We start from the raw sequence: 23,474 nt of genomic DNA on the forward strand, positions 1-23,474 counted from the left end.
ATCTCCGTTACATTTCTGTTGCGAAATTGAACCGTGAAACAAAATCGGATTCTTTCAAATCTTGGACAATCTGAATTTTTTAAGGGTATAACTTCAAATCATCCCGTAAAATGCGACGTAAAGTCGTTCTGGGTACTCCCAGGGCCGCAGCGCGTTTCCATGTAGAGCTTCTTGGATCCTCGCGCACAGAAGCTTGTACGCGTTCAATTGTTTCTGCAGTCCGCCTGGAACGTGGGCGTCCTGTAGGTCGAAGTTTTTGCGTTGATCCCGTTGCCTCGAATGTTACGATCCATTTTTTGATTACATTCGTACTTGGACACTCGGTTATGTTGCGTAATCCAAACTTTACCCGAAAAAGCCGACGAACAGTCACGTATGAGCGATTGTTTTCATAAAAGGCGCGAACGCAGAAAGCGCGCTGCTCTCCCGTGAACGGACTCATTGCGACTAAAAATTTAGATCTCGATGCAAGGAGATACCATCCCCGCGAGTCTCGGTTATTTCGTTCGGGAGTTAGAGCGAGACAAAAAGTGCACTTATTAAAGGCCCACCCTGTATATAGTATACAGATTGGATTTATATCGGGAAAGTCAACAGAAGATGCTTTATTAAATTTATGCTGTTCAATACAACAAGGAGTGCTGCGCTTTTTGTTGACATTACAAAAGCCTTTGATATGGTCAGTCACTCTATCCTCTCGAAAAAATTGCATGATGTTGGTTTCCGGGGATTCATCTTCAATTGGTTTAAATCCTACCTGTGTAAAAGGTCTCAGATAGTCAACGTAAGTATTGTTCTAAGTGATTCCATGGATATTAACTTGGGTGTCCCACAAGGGTCAGTGCTTGGGCCCATTCTTTTCTTGGTTTATATAAATTCCATCTTCAATTTGCCATTTTTAGGGAAAGTTAACGCATTTGCTGATGATATAGCAATTGGATATAATTCACTTAGTCCATTTAATTTGGTTTCAGATATTAACCATGATGTACACTTATTAAGGCTATGGTTTTCGGACCATAAACTTTTAGTCAGTAACAAATCCAAACTTATGATGTTCAGCAATAGACTAAATGACATAAAATTATTGTTTCATGCTCCGTCTTGTTCTACACAGTTTTAAACTCTTCAATTGTTGTGGCCACCGATAGGCCAAAGTTGTCCTAGGTTAGTCACTATTCCTGCAAGAAAAATTCAAAAATATTAGGAAAAATAATAGAGAATACCTACAATGCTGACCAGGGACATAGACTGGGTAAGACCCAGATCGATAGTTCTGGTCAGAATAGCAGGAGGAATTCCTTACCTAGTGACTCTGGTTTGCATCCAGTGCAATTAGTTAATTTATTTTTAGTTTTGTGTTTTTCCTAATACTTGTTTTTTTATGTTTATTTATTTACCGGCGCGGCGCACGCAACTTCTATTTCGTAATTCGAATCACTGACAATCTGACATGACAATTAGGGACGAAATAGACATATGTCATGAAAAAGAGACAGAAGTAAAGAATAGGGATTAAGAAGATGGTATAAAAGGAGGACGAAGAAATTGCAGAAGCGACGGATATATGTTTATAGGTATGAAAGAAACAACAATACCCTTAATATTAAATATTTAATGAAAAGTTTATGCGAATTGGGAAAGGTGGGGAAAATAAGAAAGGATTAGATAGGAGTGAAATTAAGCTTTAAAGCAAGGGTCCAGACGATGCTGAAAGAGTAGTTTTGTGAACATTGCGGGAAATAATAATCTATGCGGTAATTGAAGATCGTAACCGCTAAAGGAACTTGACTAGAAGTCATTTGTAGTTCAGAGTGGGTGACGAAAGCATCTATGTATTTAAATTTAAAAGTGGCATAAAACAAAAGAAGTAAAAAAAAAAAAAAAAAAAAAACTTAAGAAAAAAAAGGAAATAGGTTTTTTTGTATAAGTTTTTTTGTAACGACTAATATATGTTCAGTGAAGAAAGAAAGCAGATAAATCCATAAAGAGGAAAAATATTTAAAATAATAGCTGAGGTGAGATTGAGTTTTGGCGGCCGGCGCGGTGGTTGGCGTAGGAGTGACCGACAGTCCTAGAGCAAGAAAATTTCATTCCCAAGGTGATGTGGAGGTTGTGCTTAACATAAGATTGATCCGTCGAGAGACCCGGATCACCAAGTAACTTTACTAGCCAAAACCAATCTCACCCCTATATTTATATAAGTTTTAACTACATATACATATATATATATATATCGTTGTGCATTCTCGTTAACATTTACGCCAATCCGGCGGGATAGGAGAAAAGGATTCGGTTCCTGGCGAATCGATTCTAGGATTTGCTTATATATATATATAGATATATACGTATACCTAGCTGTCCAACAAATAACAAAGGAAAAATTAGTAACGTGACATTGAAACAACAAATATTCAAATTTATAACGACTTTATTTTGTAACTCCTTGTATCGGTATATGTGTCTAGAGTGCGTCGTTATTTTTTGTTAGTGTCGAGTAAGCATTACGGGTAAAGTTCGTCGGGGCGGCGTAGGTTCCCCATACCCCTCCCTGTCAAAGTAGAGGCAACATTTTGCATCCCTTTAGCTACCTATAGAGAGCTCTTGGTAGGTAGGATAAAAGAGGAATTTATACAGCTGCTTCATAAAAGGAAGACGGCGTAGATTTCCGGGGAGAACAAGGGAACTTAAGTCTCCTCCATACGGAGAAAGTCCCTGTTTTTTTGTTTGTTTTTGGATTAGGTACACTAGGTACATATATACTTCTGAGGAGAAAGTCTGTGTTTTCCTTTGATTTTTTTATATTTAAGTTATTTCAAATTTTCAATTTCTTTTAAATTTACCAATTTTCTAATTTTCAAATTTCGAAATTATCCTTTATATTTTTTTTTATATATTCCATTTTTGTTTGTTACAAGTCTATTTAAATAAAATGTAAGTCACGTTACAGTGTAGTCGATTTGTTGTGTTATTTTTTGATTTTATCAACTTTTGGTGTTCAGAACTTAAATATTATGGAGTGCTGATTACAATTTTCAGAGGAGGTGTGGTAGGGCTGGATAATGCTCTTCAGTGAACCGGGTTCTACAACGTAAACTTCAGCTTCAAAGACTAGTAAGGGGAGTTCGAAAGTAAAGGCCAGTCGAACTCCAGGTTGGGTGGGTACGGCCATGCTGCAACAACAGCCGCAGCGTTCCCGAGGTGTGTCAGGTCCGGCGTGAATGTCGTGTTATCCGGTGATAGTGTGTCAGGTCGAGCGTGAACGTAGTGCTGTTTGGTGATGGTGTGTCTGGTGATGGTGTGTCTGGTGTTGGTGTGTCTGGTGATGGTGTGTCGGTCGTAGTGTGTCGATAGTTCTGTGTCTGGTGGCGGTGTGTAGGTTGTCTTGTGTTTGGTGTTCTTTACTTGTAGTGCTAGCTTGGAAGTCGTGTTTTGGTTGTAGTGTGTAAGTCGGTATATGTTTTTGTTTCTTTAGAGTTATGTGGTATTGTAATCGTCTTGTTTTGGGATCGTTTAAGTTTTTGTGTAATGGCATGAAATTTTAGTTTTGGAAAGAGGTGAGGTCCATCTACGAGGGTAAGATCCCCCCCTCATCCGGCGAGCTTAGCCGAGCATCGCGAGCATGCCATCGCCTTCGTAGTGGACATTCTATCCCAACTCCCGTACCCCTTATCCCATCCTAGTTCTGGCCTACCCTTATGGGCTGGTCATTGAATCCTCCGCGCTCCTATCCTATCCTAAATCCCTTCCTTATCAAACCTACCTATTGCCTCTCATTTCAAATGGCGCCCAACGTATTTGCAACGTTTGAAACGTGTTTGCAACCAAAGTTGTGTTTGTGTGTATGAATGTGATAGTATGTTTTTTTTTAATCTTTTCAGTGGTTTGGGGCCCAGATCTTGGTCGGAGCATAAGACATAAACGAGATAGCTCGTAAGAAAACTCGGTTATTTGCGATGCAAAGACTAAGAGATGTGAACGGAAACCATTAATAAAGATTATGCAAGATTCTGTGAACCGTATTCGCCTGTTTTCGAAGCCGTTTTCAATTGCAGCGTATGTCGTATGCAAGATAGCTTTAAGAATGCTTGCATACTTGCGACGAAGTGTTGAAGATCGGTTCGAGAGGACAGTCGGAACGAGTAAGGAAGAAATATTTTTGCTAAACGTTTAAGGGAGTCCAGTATGTCTTCTTTCGGAAGGTTTTTACGTACCGAATGAATCGCGACTGGAGTTCCAGAATCAATTTGAAGACGGTGATTTTGGTAAGGTTCTAGTCGAATCGTAAGTCTTGGATGGGATAGCTTTATAGAATGCCCACCCAATTGCGACGAGGAGGTAAGAACCCCAAAAAGCAAAAATAAAAACAGGCTTTTTATAATTAAAGAATGTTGTGTGTGTGTTCATGGTAGTGATTGAGCGGTGTGAATGAGTGTAAGTTGTATGTTGGACATTTCTCGGGAACATAAAGTGAGATTAGGAAGTGAAGCGAAGTTCGTTAGTGTCCCATGTACGAAGAAAAAGAGAAGTAACTGAAGAATCCGCCTGAAACACCTCCGAATTGTTTTATGAATAATTTGAATTTTTTGCAAAAATTTTATTTTATCAATCTGTAGAAGTCTTTCGTTCAGTCTTAATAGTGTTCAACGTTCGCGGTGTCAGATAGTGATACATTTTTTTTTAGCTTTTCTATTACAAGTGGTTTAAGTATTGATGTTTTACAAATTTTCCTTCAGTTTATAATCGATACATACATACATACATATATTTTTTTTATTTCAATTTTATTTACGTTTTTAACATGAAGTTTTTTTTCTTTTATCAGTTTAGGTGTATAGTAATAGTAATATAGTAATTACGATAGGTTTAAGTTATTAATGTATACAAATTTTTCTATCAGTTTAAAATCTGTATCGGCGTAAACTTATATATTTTTTGTTTCTTTTCGTTTTGTTTAATTTCAATTTTTATTTCGGTTTTTTAGAATTAAGTTTTTTTTTTAAATTAATCAGTTTCGTTTTAACTAGCAATTAAGAATTTAAGGTTTAGGTAGAATAGTTAAATACATACAAAAAAAAATAAAATACAGTCAAAAAAAATATATAAAACAAATTAAAAGAAAAATCCAAAACAAAAAAAAAAGACATAGGTATAGTTTTTTTTTTTTTAGATATAGGTATCGGTAGATTAAAAAGATAAATATAAATATTAGTAAGTTAAGTACCACATTTAGTTGATAGATATTTGTAGTGTTACTTAGATTAGTTAGGCTTAGTGTATTAGAATAGGGTTGTAGATTTTAAAGGATTTACATAAATATATTTTTTTTACATTTTTTTTGAATAATTTAGCTTAGAATTAGATTTTATAGAATAGTTATAGCAAATTCATTTTTTTTTTGTACACAATTATAGTTTTAGGTTTTATTTTTTTTTTGTTTATAGATTATAGGAATAATTGTATCTTAGGTTAGGGTTTTGTTGTATAGCGTCTAGTGTATAGTTGTATAGTTTTTGTTTTTGTTGTGCGAGACCTATGAAAAGACAAGAGGAAGAAGAATTAGAAAGGAAAATAATCAAGGTACAAAACTTATTGCCAGATCAAAGACTTACCCGCTCCTTACGTGAAAAGATTTTACAAGTTCCGTCCGAGATGTCTCGAGTTCAGCACTCTCCTAAGGACAAGTCTGGTCCAAGGTTGGGAAACTCTCCGAATGAAGAAGTACCTGCAACTAAACCTATTGGGGTAGGACCTATTGACAATATCGCTAGAAATAAAGACCATCATCCCCAGGAAATACAAGGTCGGTCAAAGGGTTTATTACTAACCGAAGGTGCAAACCCAATTGAGGGAGGTTTAGTAGGTTTAGATTCGGGGGATGGGAGAAGTGTGATCGATACATTATCGGCACCTTCGTATAGTAATTTGACTCCACCTGGAGGATTATCACCGGAGCCGTCAAATTGGGTCAACGGTATGGCAAGGTCATCCGATAGCGGGGGTCAATCGAACAATCATGCCGCGGGGGCTCAAGTAGCCATTAACTCTGGAATCACTGAAGAAGTTAGGTCGGCGATTAATCAGGCCGTAGGTGACGCGTGTGCGTCTTACAACAATACACTTAGTAGGCAACTAACCGAATCGCTAAGAAATGAAATAAGGAAACAGTTTTTAGATCTTTTGAAAGAAACAAACCCAACTCAACCTGGTCCACCAACTGGGGGAGGAAGAGTTCAGAATTTGATAGGGGATTCTGGTGGGCAAACGCGTCAGTCGAACGATCAGCTTAATAATTTCAGTGCCGATCAGTATCCGAGGCCGTCGTATACTACAAGGGATCGGAGTGTGAACCAAGGTCCTGTTAGTACGTCTGAGGCAAACGGCATGTCCCATCCAAACCCATACCAGGAACCAAATGGGTTCACGCCGAGATACCCTCAGCCTCTCTACTTCAACCCTCCTCCGGTATATCCACCACCGGTGATGAAAACGCCCATCCGGTTGGACAAGTGGAAGCTACAGTTTGACGGGAAGTCCGCTGACCCTAGAGTAGAAGAGTTTGTATTCAGAGTCGAGATGCTACAAGATAAGTATAGGTGTGCATGGGCTGAGATTCTAAGAGACTTTCATCTCTTACTCTCGGGGGCTGCGAGTGAATGGTACTGGTGGTATCTTCGCTCAAATGGACAGCCAGATTGGCCGATGCTACGTGATGCCTTAATACGTCAGTTCGAGAGTTCCAAATCGGATATCGAGATAACTGGTGAAATAAGGGATCGTAAGCAAGGCAACTGGGAGTCAAGCGACGACTATTTTGCGGCGATAACTCGTTTACGGTCTCAATTAAAAGTCCAGATCCCCGAAAATCAGCTGGTAAGAATGATTAAGAGAAACCTGAACGAACGATTGGAGCCGTTAGTATATCCTCAAACCATTTTCTCAATGGACCAACTGAGGATGGCTTGTAAGGAGGCGGAGTACGCTTTTCCGAAAAAGGACCGAGAAGGTCAAAAACCGAATAGAGCTCCACATCGGTTCGTAGCAAATGAGTTAGATGTTGTTGCGGATCCAGAAGTGGTTTCATCAGTAGGTGAGCACGTAGATGCTTTTCAGCGTTCGGGAGCTCGACCGAAAACTTCAGTAGGCCAAGGTGAAGGCAGGGCCGGAGAGTGTTGGAACTGTCGGATCCAAGGTCACTCTTTCGTGGACTGTCCTTCCAACAAAAGAAATATATTTTGTTACAGGTGTGGGCTTGATGGTGTTATCACTCCCAAATGTCCTCGGTGTAATCCGGAAAACCGCCATCGGAACGCGACAACTCCGGGGGAGTCGCGTTCGACTCAGACACCCCAGACAAACCTTTAGAGAATGACTATTCAAAATCCAATATTGATGAGACAAGAATTACAATTTTAGCTAGAGAAAAAAAGAAAGATGTTGAATTAGAGAAGAAACCAGGAAACAAAAGAGAAATAAAACCATTACACGTTAGGTTAAAAGAATATTATGAGGCGAGAGATAAAATTTTTCAAGGAAGAGTTAGCGAAATATCCAGCAGAATTAAGAAAGCGAGATCGAGATATGAAATAAGAAAACAAACTCGGCATAAAATCGCGTCAACTGTCATTGATACCCAAACTGACCCTAGGCCTTACGCGAAGGTAAAAATATGTGACCGAGAGATAACCGGACTCTTGGACAGCGGGGCCAGTATAAGTATCTTAGGAAAAAATTGTCTTAAGTTTATAAAAGATTTAAAAATACGACAACAACCGTACAGTTCGGGCGTTAAAACAGCTGACGGTCAAAGTCAGAAAATAATAGGGAAAATAAATGTGTTAATCCAGTACAGGAATGTAGAACAAAATGTCACCTTATACCTAGTTCCCAATCTAGACCAAGAATTGTATTTAGGAGTGGACTTTTGGAAGGCGTTCCAGATCGCTCCGAACATTTTAAGTTCTGTTTCGGTTCTAGAACAGGACGCTGATTTGATGAATGCTCATGAACTTTCATTGGAACAGCGATCGGTATTGGAAACGGTAAAGCAAAAATTTTTAGATTACGATCGGCACGGTCTCGGGAAGACGACGCTCATGGAGCACGTTATTGATACCGGGGACGCGGTACCGATTAAGCAGAGGCACTATCCTGTTTCTCCAGTGGTCCAAGCCGTGTTGTACCAGGAGATCGACAGGATGCTTAAGATTGGAGTTATTGAAGAGAGTGAAAGTCCATGGTGTTCACCAGTTGTTCTTATAAAGAAACCAGGTCCAAATGGTACCGTAAAATACCGGTTTTGCCTGGATTCCCGTAAGGTCAACTCGGTGAGCAAAAAGGACGCCAATCCTCTTCCCAGTATCGAAGGTCTGATCAGTCGTCTTCCAGATACTTACTACATCAGTAGTGTAGATCTGAAAGAAGCATTCTGGCAGATACCACTGGAGAAAGATAGCAGAGAGAAAACAGCGTTTGCGGTACCGGGAAGACCTCTGTACCAGTTTACGGTGATGCCTTTCGGGTTGTGTAATGCTGCCCAAAGGTTGTGCAGACTAATGGATAAAGTCATCCCGAGCCGACTTAGAGATCGCGTATTTGTTTACTTAGATGATCTGTTAATTATCGCGCCAGACTTTGAAACACATGTTGCACTGTTAGAAGAAGTAGCCGATTGTCTCAGAAAGGCTAATCTCACTATCAATGTCAAGAAGTCCAAGTTTTGTTTTAAAGAACTGAAGTACTTGGGTTTCATTGTTGGTGGTGGAAAATTAAAAACAGATCCGGCAAAAATAGAGGCTGTAGTTGACTTTCCTATACCGAAAAATGCTAGGCAGGTGAGAAGGTTACTTGGGTTGGCCGGATGGTATAGGCGTTTTATAAGAGACTTTTCAAACTTAACAGCTCCCTTGACGGATACTCTCAAGAAAAAGAACGCGAAGTTTGTCATGACAGATGAAGCTAAAGTCGCGTTCGAAAATTTGAAAAGAGCTCTTACGACAGCTCCGGTGCTGACACACCCAGATTTCTCGAAACGATTTTATGTTCAATGTGATGCTTCCGATTCCGGAATCGGGGCCGTTCTTTTTCAGAAGGGAGAGGCTGATGAAGAGAGTCCTATTTCTTATTTTTCCCAAAAACTTAACTCATGCCAGCGAAACTATAGTGTGACCGAGAAGGAATGTATGGCCGCGGTGATGGCAGTGAAAAAGTTCAGACCTTATGTTGAAGGTATGGATTTCACCATCATAACTGATCACTCTAGCTTAAAATGGTTAATGACCATGAAAGATCTCAGTGGTAGATTGGCTAGATGGTCTCTTGAGTTGCAATCATATACCTTCGACATAGAGCACCGAAAAGGATCGCTGAATGTCGTGCCAGACACTCTTTCTCGAGCACACTTGGATAGCTTGGACATGGGCGAAATAATTCCCTGGATAGATTTAGAATCCGACGAATTTAAATCAGAGGAGTACAAAAACCTCATAGATACCGTACGAGAGCATGAAAAAGAATTACCCGACGTTAAGATAGTAGATTCATTTGTATACAAACGAACCTTCCCTATTAATAGCGAAAATCTATTAGTAGAGAACTCTTGGCGGTTATGGGTACCGGCAACCTTAACCGAAAATTTGATTGCTAATGCCCATAACCCACCGAAAGCCGCCCATGGTGGAATGGCGAAAACATTGTACCGTGTACGACAGTATTTTTACTGGCCTAACATGACAGTACAAATTCGACAGTTTGTAAGTAATTGTGAAACGTGTAAAAAGTCTAAGTCTTCAAGTCAAGTCCAACGTCCACCTATTGAGAATGGTTATGTCACCGACCGTCCGTTTCAGAAGTTATATGTTGATTTTATTGGTCCATACCCTAGGTCAAAAGCAGGAAATGTGTATGTTTTTGTTGTACTAGATCATATGTCTAAATTTGTATTCCTAAAGCCGCTTCGTTCAGCAACGTCAAGTAACATAATAACTTACTTGCGAAACGACATATTTAATGCATATGGCGTTCCACAAATTTTACATTCCGATAATGGAAAACAGTTTGTGTCAAAGGAATTTCAAAGTTTTTTGGAAAAATATGGAATACGTCATTTCAAAACAGCAAACTACTCGCCACAATCTAACGCTTCCGAGAGAGTCAACCGTACGTTATTAGCCGCCATACGTTCCTATCTGAAAGAAGATCAGCGCGATTGGGATAGCCACTTGAGCGACATCGCATGTGCCTTAAGGAGTTCAGTGCATTCAGCCATCGGTGTCTCACCATACTTTGCTCTTTTTGGAACAAATATGATGACACACGCGAGCGGATATGCACTGGCACAAAAGTTAAACGTCCTTGAGGATGGCGAGTTGGCGACCTTACCGCGGCAAGAGCGATTGCACTTAATACGTGCTAAGCTGAAAGAAAATATAACAATAGCTAACGAGAAGGGGAGGAAAACGTACAACACCAGGTCTCGAAATGTCCGATACTTGCCTGGTCAAGAGGTTTACAAACGAAACTTCATACTAAGTGACTCCTCGAAACTTTTATCGTCTAAACTTTGTCCTAAATATGTTAAATGTCGAATTGTCAAACCCGTAGGAAAAAGCATGTACGAGCTGGAGAACCTAGTTGGGAAAAAGATTGGGATCTTTCATGCGAAAGATCTCAAACAATAGATAACTGTTGAGTTTGTTTTTGCAGGACACATAAACATAGAATGTAAGAGGCAAATTATAGACAATGGAAGCGAAACAATCAAATGAGTCTTATGACCAATATTTATAAACCTGTGATATGATAGACGAAACGAACAACTGTGATATAGAATATAGGACAAGAAATGACAAACCATCTGTGATCGAAAGTAGGTACAAAGCATGAAAACTGAAAAAAAAAGATTGTATTTAATGCCGTCGTAATTCGTTAAGCTCCTTAACAACCTGGGCAAACATCTGTGATATTTTTCATTTCGAGTAAACGAAAACAAAAAAACATCTCGACTGACTCAACAACTGTGATAACCTAGATATAAGTAATTCCAATCTGTGATATTTTAATTATAGCTTAAGTTAGTATATAAACAATTTAAGCAATAACCAAACTTAGCAATATTAACTTGTACAATCCAGAGATTGACGTAAGTCATTGGAGTCTTTATTCTACAATACGAATGTTGTTGAATTAGTAGTAAATACAACCAGGACATCGACAAGAAACAATCGCTTTAATGTGGACTAAATGACTACCTATAACAACACAGAAACTATATACATATGTATATACATTTTTTTTTGAAATTGTGCCCAAGTACATCAACTCTTACAATAAAACAACAACTGATTTGATAAATATTTTATAGATTTTATAGATATAGTATGTACATATGATACCTACTACTTCTTTTTAAAGAAATCAAACATCCCGTATCCGAATAGTAGGTAGATACACCAAAAAAAAAAAAAAAACAAACTAACGAGTAAATTATAAATTCATGCAAATATCAATAACAAAATGAATATGGACTTACTCTGTACCAAGAATTTAAATTTATGTTTAAATCATTTCTAAAATTTACTTGTAGCATTGTTTTGCCCGGCTGAATGGTCGAGGGTTCTTCCCCACCTGATACCAGCTTGAAAGACTCATATTTCTTCCGCCCGGCTCAAACAGTGTGGGTTCTTCCCCACTCAAAACCAACAAGGAGGAAATGCATTTGCTCCGCCCGGCTTAAGCAGAGGCCCTTCACCACATGCAATGGCACTCGTATTAGAGATTGCCATAGGTCCTTCACAATTAAATCGATACGACCAGCCGTCGGCCTTCACCGTCATCCTTGTGAAAATATCGGCACTTCTGATGCCGGAGTTTTGTTGTGGCCACCGATAGGCCAAAGTTGTCCTAGGTTAGTCACTATTCCTGCAAGAAAAATTCAAAAATATTAGGAAAAATAATAGAGAATACCTACAATGCTGACCAGGGACATAGACTGGGTAAGACCCAGATCGATAGTTCTGGTCAGAATAGCAGGAGGAATTACTTACCTAGTGACTCTGGTTTGCATCCAGTGCAATTAGTTAATTTATTTTTAGTTTTGTGTTTTTCCTAATACTTGTTTTTTTATGTTTATTTATTTACCGGCGCGGCGCACGCAACTTCTATTTCGTAATTCGAATCACTGACAATCTGACATGACAATTAGGGACGAAATAGACATATGTCATGAAAAAGAGACAGAAGTAAAGAATAGGGATTAAGAAGATGGTATAAAAGGAGGACGAAGAAATTGCAGAAGCGACGGATATATGTTTATAGGTATGAAAGAAACAACAATACCCTTAATATTAAATATTTAATGAAAAGTTTATGCGAATTGGGAAAGGTGGGGAAAATAAGAAAGGATTAGATAGGAGTGAAATTAAGCTTTAAAGCAAGGGTCCAGACGATGCTGAAAGAGTAGTTTTGTGAACATTGCGGGAAATAATAATCTATGCGGTAATTGAAGATCGTAACCGCTAAAGGAACTTGACTAGAAGTCATTTGTAGTTCAGAGTGGGTGACGAAAGCATCTATGTATTTAAATTTAAAAGTGGCATAAAACAAAAGAAGTAAAAAAAAAAAAAAAAAAAAAAACTTAAGAAAAAAAAGGAAATAGGTTTTTTTGTATAAGTTTTTTTGTAACGACTAATATATGTTCAGTGAAGAAAGAAAGCAGATAAATCCATAAAGAGGAAAAATATTTAAAATAATAGCTGAGGTGAGATTGAGTTTTGGCGGCCGGCGCGGTGGTTAGCGTAGGAGTGACCGACAGTCCTAGAGCAAGAAAATTTCATTCCCAAGGTGATGTGGAGGTTGTGCTTAACATAAGATTGATCCGTCGAGAGACCCGGATCACCAAGTAACTTTACTAGCCAAAACCAATCTCACCCCTATATTTATATAAGTTTTAACTACATATACATATATATATATATATCGTTGTGCATTCTCGTTAACATTTACGCCAATCCGGCGGGATAGGAGAAAAGGATTCGGTTCCTGGCGAATCGATTCTAGGATTTGCTTATATATATATATAGATATATACGTATACCTAGCTGTCCAACAAATAACAAAGGAAAAATTAGTAACGTGACATTGAAACAACAAATATTCAAATTTATAACGACTTTATTTTGTAACTCCTTGTATCGGTATATGTGTCTAGAGTGCGTCGTTATTTTTTGTTAGTGTCGAGTAAGCATTACGGGTAAAGTTCGTCGGGGCGGCGTAGGTTCCCCATACCCCTCCCTGTCAAAGTAGAGGCAACATTTTGCATCCCTTTAGCTACCTATAGAGAGCTCTTGGTAGGTAGGATAAAAGAGGAATTTATACAGCTGCTTCATAAAAGGAAGACGGCGTAGATTTCCGGGGAGAACAAGGGAACTTAAGTCTCCTCCATACGGAGAAAGTCCCTGTTTTTTTGTTTGTTTTTGGATTAGGTACACTAGGTACATATATACTTCTGAGGAGAAAGTCTGTGTTTTCCTTTGATTTTTTTATATTTAAGTTATTTCAAATTTTCAATTTCTTTTAAATTTACCAATTTTCTAATTTTCAAATTTCGAAATTATCCTTTATATTTTTTTTTATATATTCCATTTTTGTTTGTTACAAGTCTATTTAAATAAAATGTAAGTCACGTTACAGTGTAGTCGATTTGTTGTGTTATTTTTTGATTTTATCAACTTTTGGTGTTCAGAACTTAAATATTATGGAGTGCTGATTACAATTTTCAGAGGAGGTGTGGTAGGGCTGGATAATGCTCTTCAGTGAACCGGGTTCTACAACGTAAACTTCAGCTTCAAAGACTAGTAAGGGGAGTTCGAAAGTAAAGGCCAGTCGAACTCCAGGTTGGGTGGGTACGGCCATGCTGCAACAACAGCCGCAGCGTTCCCGAGGTGTGTCAGGTCCGGCGTGAATGTCGTGTTATCCGGTGATAGTGTGTCAGGTCGAGCGTGAACGTAGTGCTGTTTGGTGATGGTGTGTCTGGTGATGGTGTGTCTGGTGTTGGTGTGTCTGGTGATGGTGTGTCGGTCGTAGTGTGTCGATAGTTCTGTGTCTGGTGGCGGTGTGTAGGTTGTCTTGTGTTTGGTGTTCTTTACTTGTAGTGCTAGCTTGGAAGTCGTGTTTTGGTTGTAGTGTGTAAGTCGGTATATGTTTTTGTTTCTTTAGAGTTATGTGGTATTGTAATCGTCTTGTTTTGGGATCGTTTAAGTTTTTGTGTAATGGCATGAAATTTTAGTTTTGGAAAGAGGTGAGGTCCATCTACGAGGGTAAGATCCCCCCCTCATCCGGCGAGCTTAGCCGAGCATCGCGAGCATGCCATCGCCTTCGTAGTGGACATTCTATCCCAACTCCCGTACCCCTTATCCCATCCTAGTTCTGGCCTACCCTTATGGGCTGGTCATTGAATCCTCCGCGCTCCTATCCTATCCTAAATCCCTTCCTTATCAAACCTACCTATTGCCTCTCATTTCACAATAGCAAATGTCTAGTATCTCATTTAATAAATACCTTCAATTCTGAAGTAAACTGCTGCAGTACAGCAGTGAAAGATTTTAAGTATTTATGTGTCAAAATTGACCAACATTTAAAATAGTCTGACCACATTATGGATTTAAAGCAATATCTTCTTTCAACCGTAAGATGCTTTTGTCGGTTAAAAAATATTGTTCATTCTCCACGTTAAAAAAAAGTTTACTATGGTATTTTCCACTCGAAGTTACAATATCAGTTGTTGGGGAGGTGCACACTTAAACAAAATCCAACAATTAACAGTTCTTCAAAAACATGTCCTAAGAAAAATATGCAACGCTGCAGATTTATTTAGACAAACAGGTATTCTACCAGTTCCTTATTTGAGCCTATCGTACCTTTTTAAGGTTTAATTTACACATCAGGAGGGACCTTCCAAGATCTTTCTTTGAATGTGTAGATTTTTTTAAAATTTAATCTGGAGTTAAATTAATACAAACAAATTTATTAATTTTTAAAGCTTTTAATTTTGCAACAATTTATTAACAATCAATTTGAAAAATTTACTCATCTATCACAATTAATTTTAACATATGTCGTCTCTAATTGTTTATCGTGCTACAACTTAGGAATAGCTCGTGGAATTTTTCGACAATAACATCGATATTATCATGCATCAAAATTGTGCGAATTTTTGATTTTATCATACCGATCAGCATCTCATCTTTTCGTTCGCGCTCTTTTACTATTTCTTCTAGTTTGAACAAATGATCGTCAACGACACCAGGAAATAGATCTCTCATTGCATTGGCCAAGTAGTACAAATACTCTCGATTGGGGCCACTCGGTCCAGCGGTCGTGTAAATCTGGTCGGCAATTGGTTGTAGGTCATCTTCATTTCCTCCAGCGAAACTGTCGTTGTCATTTGTGGCAATGTATATTATGATATCGTTGGTATAACCTGTACCAAACTCAATAAACTTAAGCGTTTTCCTCTGATAGCCATTCTTCTCTCGAAAATCCAGGTGTGCAAGGACTTCATTCTTCTCCTGCTTAGCTATTCTATAAGCAACACCGTAAACTCTATCTTGTTGGTTATTGGACGGCACCAGTGTCACAACTCTCCCTGGTCGGTCAGGTGTTCCTCGATGATCAATACTGTGTTGGAAGAATCTTCTCTGATAGCCTTCGATATAACCTTGTTTTTTATCGATGAAAGAAAAATCAGCTTTCCAAACTAATGAACCGTAGCCAAATATCCAGAGATCCTCATCGGTAGGTGGAATGGAAGAAGGATAAACGGTTCCACAAGAGCGTCGGTTGCAGAAGATGTTATCATCGTAATGTATGAAGAACTTTTGAAAAAACTCCGAATACAATTCCTCGACGAGAGACTCTGTGTCTGTGGGTAATCCGTTTGGAGAATTTGAATTGCAATTATTTTGCAAAATAATATCACGGACTTTGGTTAAATTATCACAGATCGATTGAGCTATTCCATTATTTATTTCTTTTGACATGTTTATAAAAATAATAATAAAATTTGCAATGTTTTGATTTTGATATGTTTTCTAAAGAAACTAATTTATCTGTCAAAACAAAAGTTGACATAACACCACTTAAGTGCCTAAAAATAGGCAATTTCAATTTAAAAAGACATCTTTTGTGGAACGTAGAAATGTGCGTTCACAGCACGAACCAATTATTTATATCTTGCTTAATTAAGGTGGGCAAACACGAATGGGCCAATGACCAGTTATTTTAAGACGAGTTAAATTTAAAAAAAGGCTGCAGGACTTAATTTAACAATTAATTTTTGATTAGAAATGAATACAACAAATGCAAAAATTATTTCTTAAACTGCTAAATTTAAAATCTTAGCTGAATTAAATCGATGATTATAACAGAAAAAAAACTTTTTTTTTTAAGTAGAATGAGCCTGACAGTGACTTTTTTGTCTCGATTCCTCAATAGTTAATAATTTTCATTTCACACTGTTTACTCTTTTTCAATCAAAAGTTTTAATTATGTGGACCAACGGTTCTCAACCTGTGATCCACGAACCCTGGGGTCCATGAAAAATTTAAGCGGGTCTGCGGCACTTTTTCTATAAAGCAGGAGAAAAATGTACGTAAAATTAAATGGGGAAGAGAAACCAAAGTAAACACATTGTGGTTGGTTGTTTTGAGCAAGAAGTCAATGAAGCCCTCCAAATTAAAGCGACATTTTGAAACAAAGCATAAGGAATATCGAGTTAAGCCTAGTAAATTTTTTAACATAAAAATACAGGAGCTGCAGAGGCAAATGAAATCCTTGCTGAAAGTTGCTATGAAAAGTATATCGATTTAAATGCTGTACTTGCATCATACAAAAGTTTAACTTTCAACTTTTAACATGTTTTCGGCCTCAGTCCTCAAGGATTTAAAATTGTTCCTACAGGTAGATTTAATAAGGATCAATACAACGAAAACAACTCTGATTGTTTCGAAATCAACATAAAATTTTGCATTTCTATGTTGATTTTCTATTAATAGGCAAAGAGTCATACCTACCGATTTGAGTTTACACAAATCACAATTAAATAAACTAAAGACTTACATTTGAAAGAATAAAACTTGTAGCTGAGTTGATTTCTTCACAAACAAAATATTATCAATCTCGAAAGAACTTGCATTTTATTGGACATTATTGTAGAATTAGAATAACTTCAAAGATATTGCCACCTTCTGCCTGTTTAACCATTTGCGGAGGTAATTTTAGCCCAATGTCACGTTTCAGAAATCGGTCTAAAATTACCCCAGATTCGAATAAAATTTTTCCAAAACATCAATCTGGGGATATGGAAGGACCACTTCTGCAGACTGTATAACACCGACGACGAAAGAATTCAGGAAGCATGATCCATTAATCATAGATGACTAAAACTAACAATAGCGTCTTTCTGACTTAGAAGTTGGAAGATGTCTTAAATGCCGAGCTCTTCAAAACATGCCCGATGAATGGAACCTCAGTTTGCCCGATACTGAAGAAGGAAAACCAACTATAAAGGAATCAATCTACTTAACATCGCTTACAAAATCTTGTCTGACGTATTATGTGAAAGTCGTAAACCCATCGCCAACAACCTGATAGGTCCTTATCAATGTGGTTTTAGACCATGAAAGTATACAGTCGATAAAATATTCACATTACGGCCACAAAAGTCCACAGTTGATAAAATATTCACATTACGGCAGATACTGGAAAAAATCCAAGAACATCAAATTGACACTCACCATCTATCTCTCTGTCGTTTCCAAGGCCGCATATGGTAGCATCTTCAGAGAAGAGCTAGTTTTGGCATCCCTGCCAAACTCTTACGTTTGTGCAATATGACCATGCAGAAATCGTGCTGCTCCATAAAGGTTGGAAACAACTTTACAGAACCTTTCGATGTCAAAAAATGCATGCATGCGCTGTCATGCGATTCTGTTAACATCGTCTTTAAAGGAATAGTAAAACAGTAGAGACACTATCTTTCAAAAATCTGTCCGACTACTAGCATATGCTAATGACATTGGCATAATCGGAAGAACTCAGCGTAATGTCATTGGGGCTTTTGTGAGTATTGAGGCAGAGGTGACAAAAAAAAGGTTTAACGGTTAATGAAGGTAAAATTACGCAGTATATGCTGTCATCAAGAAAGGACTTACAACACCGATGTCTCGGTAAAAACATCACCATCGACAGACGTAACTTTTAGGTAGTCAAGGACTTCGTGTCCCAATGCTGCGCTATGATCAAATAAAACCACACCAACGCTGAGATCAAACGAAGAACAACAAAGCCCTCATTATCCCTGACCTGCTATAAGGTGCAGAAGCATGGACTATGTCAAAAGCGAATGAAAGCACCTTGGGTCGTTTCGAGAGGAAAGTTCTTCGCGTGATCTACGGTTACTTCTTATAAAATCATTTAACTTTTTGACAGTAATAAAGTGAAATAAAATAAATCGAAAACCTACCAAACTCTAAAAAATTGTAAAAATATCGAAAAATATTTTAGTAACCAGTAACCAACAAGCATCATTTGTTGGAAAATAGAAATTTGGATTCCTATAATGCATAAATGAATATCTTCTGCATTTTTCCAAAACCCAAATGCAGATGCATGTAACTCAACCATTAATTTTGTGTTATTACACTTCATTTACAAACGCTCCCTTATCATAAAGTCAACATCCACAAAAAGAAGAATATGTCACTTATCTGTCATTATCGTCCAGTCGTTTTCAAAATGTCCACTTTTCCTAAATAAGAAAATTGTGTTTTGTGTGAATTCTTCAATTTAAAAATCAATTTTCTGTGAATTCTACTAAAAAATAGAAACAAAATTAAGTGAATCCGTAATAAAAAAAAACAACACAAATCAATAAGTCTCAAAAAGTTCCAAGAATTTCCCTAAAATGGTCGGTTATTAAATATTTTCCTTTCAAGTGATTATCTCAACAGCAAAAAAAAAGGTGAGTGAAAAAGTTTGGAAGAACAAAAATGTCTCTTTTTATTCAATAACTTATTATTATGAATATAAAAACTAATGTTTTAGTAAGATTTCATTAAATTATATAAAAATAGACAGCAATTTCACCCGAACTGTATAAAGGAAAGTTCCAAACTGGGTCATTCGAAACAAGCTTGTCTTCCGATAAAATAATCGCATCGGATACATTACAAAATCTATTCTTACATATTATTTTGTGTAATTTAATCTATAATATGTATTTTTTCTTACTGTAGCACAACATATATAAGTTATACTAAGTATTTATTTGTAAATATAAATTAAATTTATTAAATCCAGATGTAGGATTATGAATTAAAAAGTCACTGAACTTTTATATCCAAAGCTAGCACAGTATTCTAAGCATTTGATTGTTTTTGTTTTTGCTTTGGGCAATGACGATGGAAAGTTTTGTCCTTTTCAACATTTTTGGTGTTTGAATTAATATTGGTGGTGGGGTTTTGGATGCTTGCCAAATATTATTTATTGTCCTTATGCAGACTTTTGTTAAAATTGTTTTTACAAAAAAAATATACTTGTTTTGGTTCAGGGATGACATCACGCAGTACCTAGCTACATCACAGTAGAACGATGTTATTGTTTACATTTTTTTCAGAAGGAGTCAATTAATCAAATATCATATTCGCACATTAAAAACATACATCTCTTTTTATACACGTGTGCGTGGGGAGTTTTTAAAATCTATGCATGTTATTGTCCATAAAGCCACAAACAAAAATCAGAAGTTTAAGTAATAGTCTAGGATCCGATATTAAAATTTGTACGTATAGGTAAAGAAAAAACAGGTATAATTTTAGTTATATGGAAGTATTCTTTAAAAGTTTTATGAGTTTTTTCCCAGCTTTAGATGGTATCAACGATATTACAAATCAGCTAAGAGCAAAAGCTCGAAAATATACGGTTTTATTATATGAAAACCTCAGACAGATGAAATATTGGCTTTTCTACCGTTTAAAGTATCAAATATTTTGATTTGCAAAGATAAGAGCTTTTTTACTTTGGGTATTTCTAATATAATTTTTTAAGCGTGACTTAAATTTCTGCGCTCAAAATATAAATGCTCTTAGGTCGACTTATGTAAGTAGTTTTAGCTCTTTATCCTTTTTTAATATATTCTCTTTACAAACAATTTTTTTTTCTTACCATCGTTGATAAATCTTTGAATACAAGAACGTTATCACTTTTTGTAAAACAGCTTATGTTTAATTCGCGGGGCTTGCAAAAGGTAAAACAACTTAAGTATAGGATGATACGACTTATGTATCAATTTCTTATAATCATCAGAAAAAGGCAGAAATGATTTTGTTAAAATATCTTATTTTGTTTTTATGTTCGATACTAATCTAAAAAAGTAAAATGGCTTAAGATATTAACCACAAAACTTTGCATACATTTACATATATGAAAAATGTATCTTTATACCCTTGTTTATTTTTTTAAAACAAAGATTGCATGTTAAAATCTACTTTAGGACCTTCCGGGCCGGAGCATTAGTTTCCATGCGTGAGCCATCCGGCTTTGGTTTTGGACATTTATCCTGTTGGCTAAGTCTCCGTTGTTTGTCTGCATTTTTCTCCCGACGTTCTTTAACAAACCTGGGCTTTCTTGTTGTTGGCTGTTTGATACCCAAGACGTCATAAGCGATTTCTCTGATATCATTTAGGCAATGTTACTACTAGTTCTCAATACATTGTGTTGCCGGTTGAAGAAGGATTTGGCGATCACTTGTGATCCGTTCGACGTTGTATCTTCTCCCAGAATCTCCCTGTTTTTGGTTTGCCACAGTTCTATCTTAGCTAGAACTAGGCAGTTTTCCTAGTCGATGTAAGCTCTTCGAACATCCAAGATGCTGCATACGTGTCTAATGTCGATCGTAATATAATCAATCATTTTTTTTATTTTTACTCTTATATTTTCACACTTTCCATCTCTGGTTCAGCAGATTGATCTAGAGCCGGGTTTCCCAAAGTGTGCTCCCCGGAGCACTTGGTGCTCCGCGAATAATATCCAAGTGCTCCTTGAAAATATTTGAAAAAGTAAAAAAATCCAAGATGGACTAGTAACTAGTTAATTTTAAGCTTTTGATCTTGTAATTTTGATAATTGATGAATTTACATACAATACCACGATTGAGAGAGTGCCGATTGAAATAAAAACAGTTTTTTCTTAGAACTCATGCAAACTTTTAAACGTTGTACGGTGAAGTTAATTTGTAGGTGCTTTAAGTGCGTGAGTTTTAATTTATTTTGTTCTAATGCATTACATTTCCGAATGAATCGCTGACTTAGGTCTCGATCATCGAAAAATCAATTGAATGCTCCGCAAAAGCACCCAAAGCTGCCGAAGACTCTCCAACTGACGGGTATGTCCAAACAAAATCATAATTTCCGTAAAATAGTAATCCATTTAACTGCACAAAATGGTTTTAATAATTTTATTTTGTTTGTTCAATTTCGGTTTTCCATATACTTATTTTAGTGCGAAGAAAAATGACGCAATTGAGACGTTGCGTTAGAGATTTCTTAAGGTTTTGAGTTTGATAGTTTGCCTACTAGTGCAACGGTGTTTGATGCTACAGAAAAAAGATGAGCTAAAAGGATGTACCACCAATCATATTTGAATTTTGGATTTGTTGAGACAAGTAGCAACAAACCTCAATGCGTGATTTGCCGCAAATTGTTGTCGAACAGTGCAATGTTTGCAGCAAAAATCAAACGTCACTTTGCAGGGATTCATCCAGATTGCAAAAGGAAATTAACTGATTTCTTCAAAAGAAAGTATGCTAAACTTACTAAATCTCAAACCATTATTCCTTATCACTCAAAAGCAGTAAACGAAAATGTGTTGATGGCATCCTACTTGTTAAATTTCCAAGTAGCGCAAACTGTTGAAGCACATACCATTACTGAAAACTTAATAAAGCCATGTGTTAAAGACATTGTTAAACGTTTATTGGGTGAAAAGGCTTACAAATTTGTTGACACCGTTCCTTTGTCAAATAACACAATATCAAGACGAATCGGAGACTTAGCGGAGAATGTGAAAGCTACTTTACTTTTCGAATAAGTCACAAAATTTGCGCTGCAAATGGATGAATGAAGGAATGTTGCAGGGTTGGTTATTTTAATAGTATTTGTACGCTACCAATATCTACAATCCTTTCAAGAAGATCTGCTATTCTGCAAGCCGCCGTTGCCAACTGCTACAACTGGTGATGATATTTTTAATTTGATTGAACATTTTTTGTATTGCAAATGACTTAACTTCGTGGATGTATGCACCAATAGCCATTGTGTTCTACACCGGTCTCCCTTAAAGACGTGTTAGACGAAAGCGTGAAAATAATTAACTTTATTAAATCGCGGCCAAGGAATACAAGGTTTTTTAAAGTATTGTGCGATAACATGGGTAGTCTACATACGTCTTTACTTCTTCACGCAGAAGTAAGTTGGATTTTTCGCGGAAAAACACTAACGAGCCTTTTCAAAGGAGAGCTGAAGATAGAACCTTCTTCATTGAAGACAACTTTGTTTTGGAGGACATGTTGTGTAATGAGCGTTTTTTTTATTGAAATTGGCGTATATGTAAGATATATTTAAAAATAAATAAATGATTTGAGTGATACATACACATAACTGCGAAAAATGGCTTATGCGCATGAAATTTCTCACGCAAAAAGTGCTCCGCAACTAAACAATAGAACCACTGATCTAAAGAATGTGGGATGAGTTGTGGAAATCGCGTAATGGCTACCATGAAACTTCCACCAACGGTGTCTTCAATTACTAGCTTGGCTTTTAAATCTCCCAAGATAATTTTAATATCGTAGGTAGAGCACTTCTCCTACATATGCTCTGTCGAAGAGCTCGAAGAACACATCCTTGATGTTGTCATCCTTCTCTTCGGTGGGGGTAAGTGAGCATATTAGGCTAAATTTGCCGAATTTAGCTTTATACGAATGGTAATCAGGGGCTCATTGGTGCACCTACAACTCAAGACTTGTTGTCTAAGTCTAGCTTCAATGACAAAGCCTCATTCAAATAGGTTTTCTTGTAAGCAGTCTAGATAGTATTATATAGGGTGATTTTTTAAAAGATATAAGAAAATTTTTCAAAAAAAAAATACATACAATTCCGAAAAATGAATCAAATCCTTATATGAATCGATAATACCGTCCATATAATGTTTGAACATTATTTCATTCAAAAGTTGACCTCAAATCGTCCATCCTTAGTACAATTTTGGCATACTCTTTTCAACATTTTGGCCGGTCTCAAGAATAAATTCTTCAATGTTGTCTTCCAATGCCTCAATTGAAGCGGGCTTGTCTGTATAGACATGTACTTTAACATAACCCCACAAAAAATAGTCTAAAGGCGTTAAATCGCACGATCTCG

General features: G+C 37.0%; 2 protein-coding genes and 1 long non-coding RNA gene across 3 annotated transcripts in view; 1 reads left to right on the plus strand and 2 right to left on the minus strand.

Moving 5' to 3' along the window:
- Positions 1-1,133: 1,133 nt before the first annotated feature.
- On the minus strand, positions 1,134-12,763 carry LOC129941062 (uncharacterized). The gene is made up of 4 exons (XR_008780808.1): positions 12,045-12,763; positions 5,613-11,919; positions 1,307-5,533; positions 1,134-1,181 (listed from the first exon to the last, which is right to left on the minus strand). It is a non-coding gene; the product is annotated as an uncharacterized LOC129941062 (long non-coding RNA).
- A 2,257-nt stretch (positions 12,764-15,020) lies between these two features.
- Positions 15,021-16,368, minus strand: LOC129939077 (putative glutathione-specific gamma-glutamylcyclotransferase 2). The gene has a single exon (XM_056046943.1). The coding sequence runs from the start codon at positions 16,035-16,037 to the stop codon at positions 15,120-15,122; it is 918 nt and encodes a 305-aa protein (XP_055902918.1). The 5' UTR covers positions 16,038-16,368; the 3' UTR covers positions 15,021-15,119.
- Positions 16,369-18,788: 2,420 nt separating this feature from the next.
- LOC129943466 (HEAT repeat-containing protein 5B) overlaps positions 18,789-23,474 on the plus strand; it is a 56,397-nt gene continuing 51,711 nt past the window's right edge. Inside the window, exon 1 of the mRNA XM_056052946.1 lies at positions 18,789-19,018. The gene's annotated coding sequence lies outside the window, so the exon portion shown is untranslated. The remainder of the gene's footprint in view (positions 19,019-23,474) is intronic.

This window comes from Eupeodes corollae, chromosome 1 (genome assembly GCF_945859685.1).
Source record: "Eupeodes corollae chromosome 1, idEupCoro1.1, whole genome shotgun sequence".
Lineage (NCBI taxonomy): Eukaryota > Metazoa > Arthropoda > Insecta > Diptera > Syrphidae > Eupeodes > Eupeodes corollae.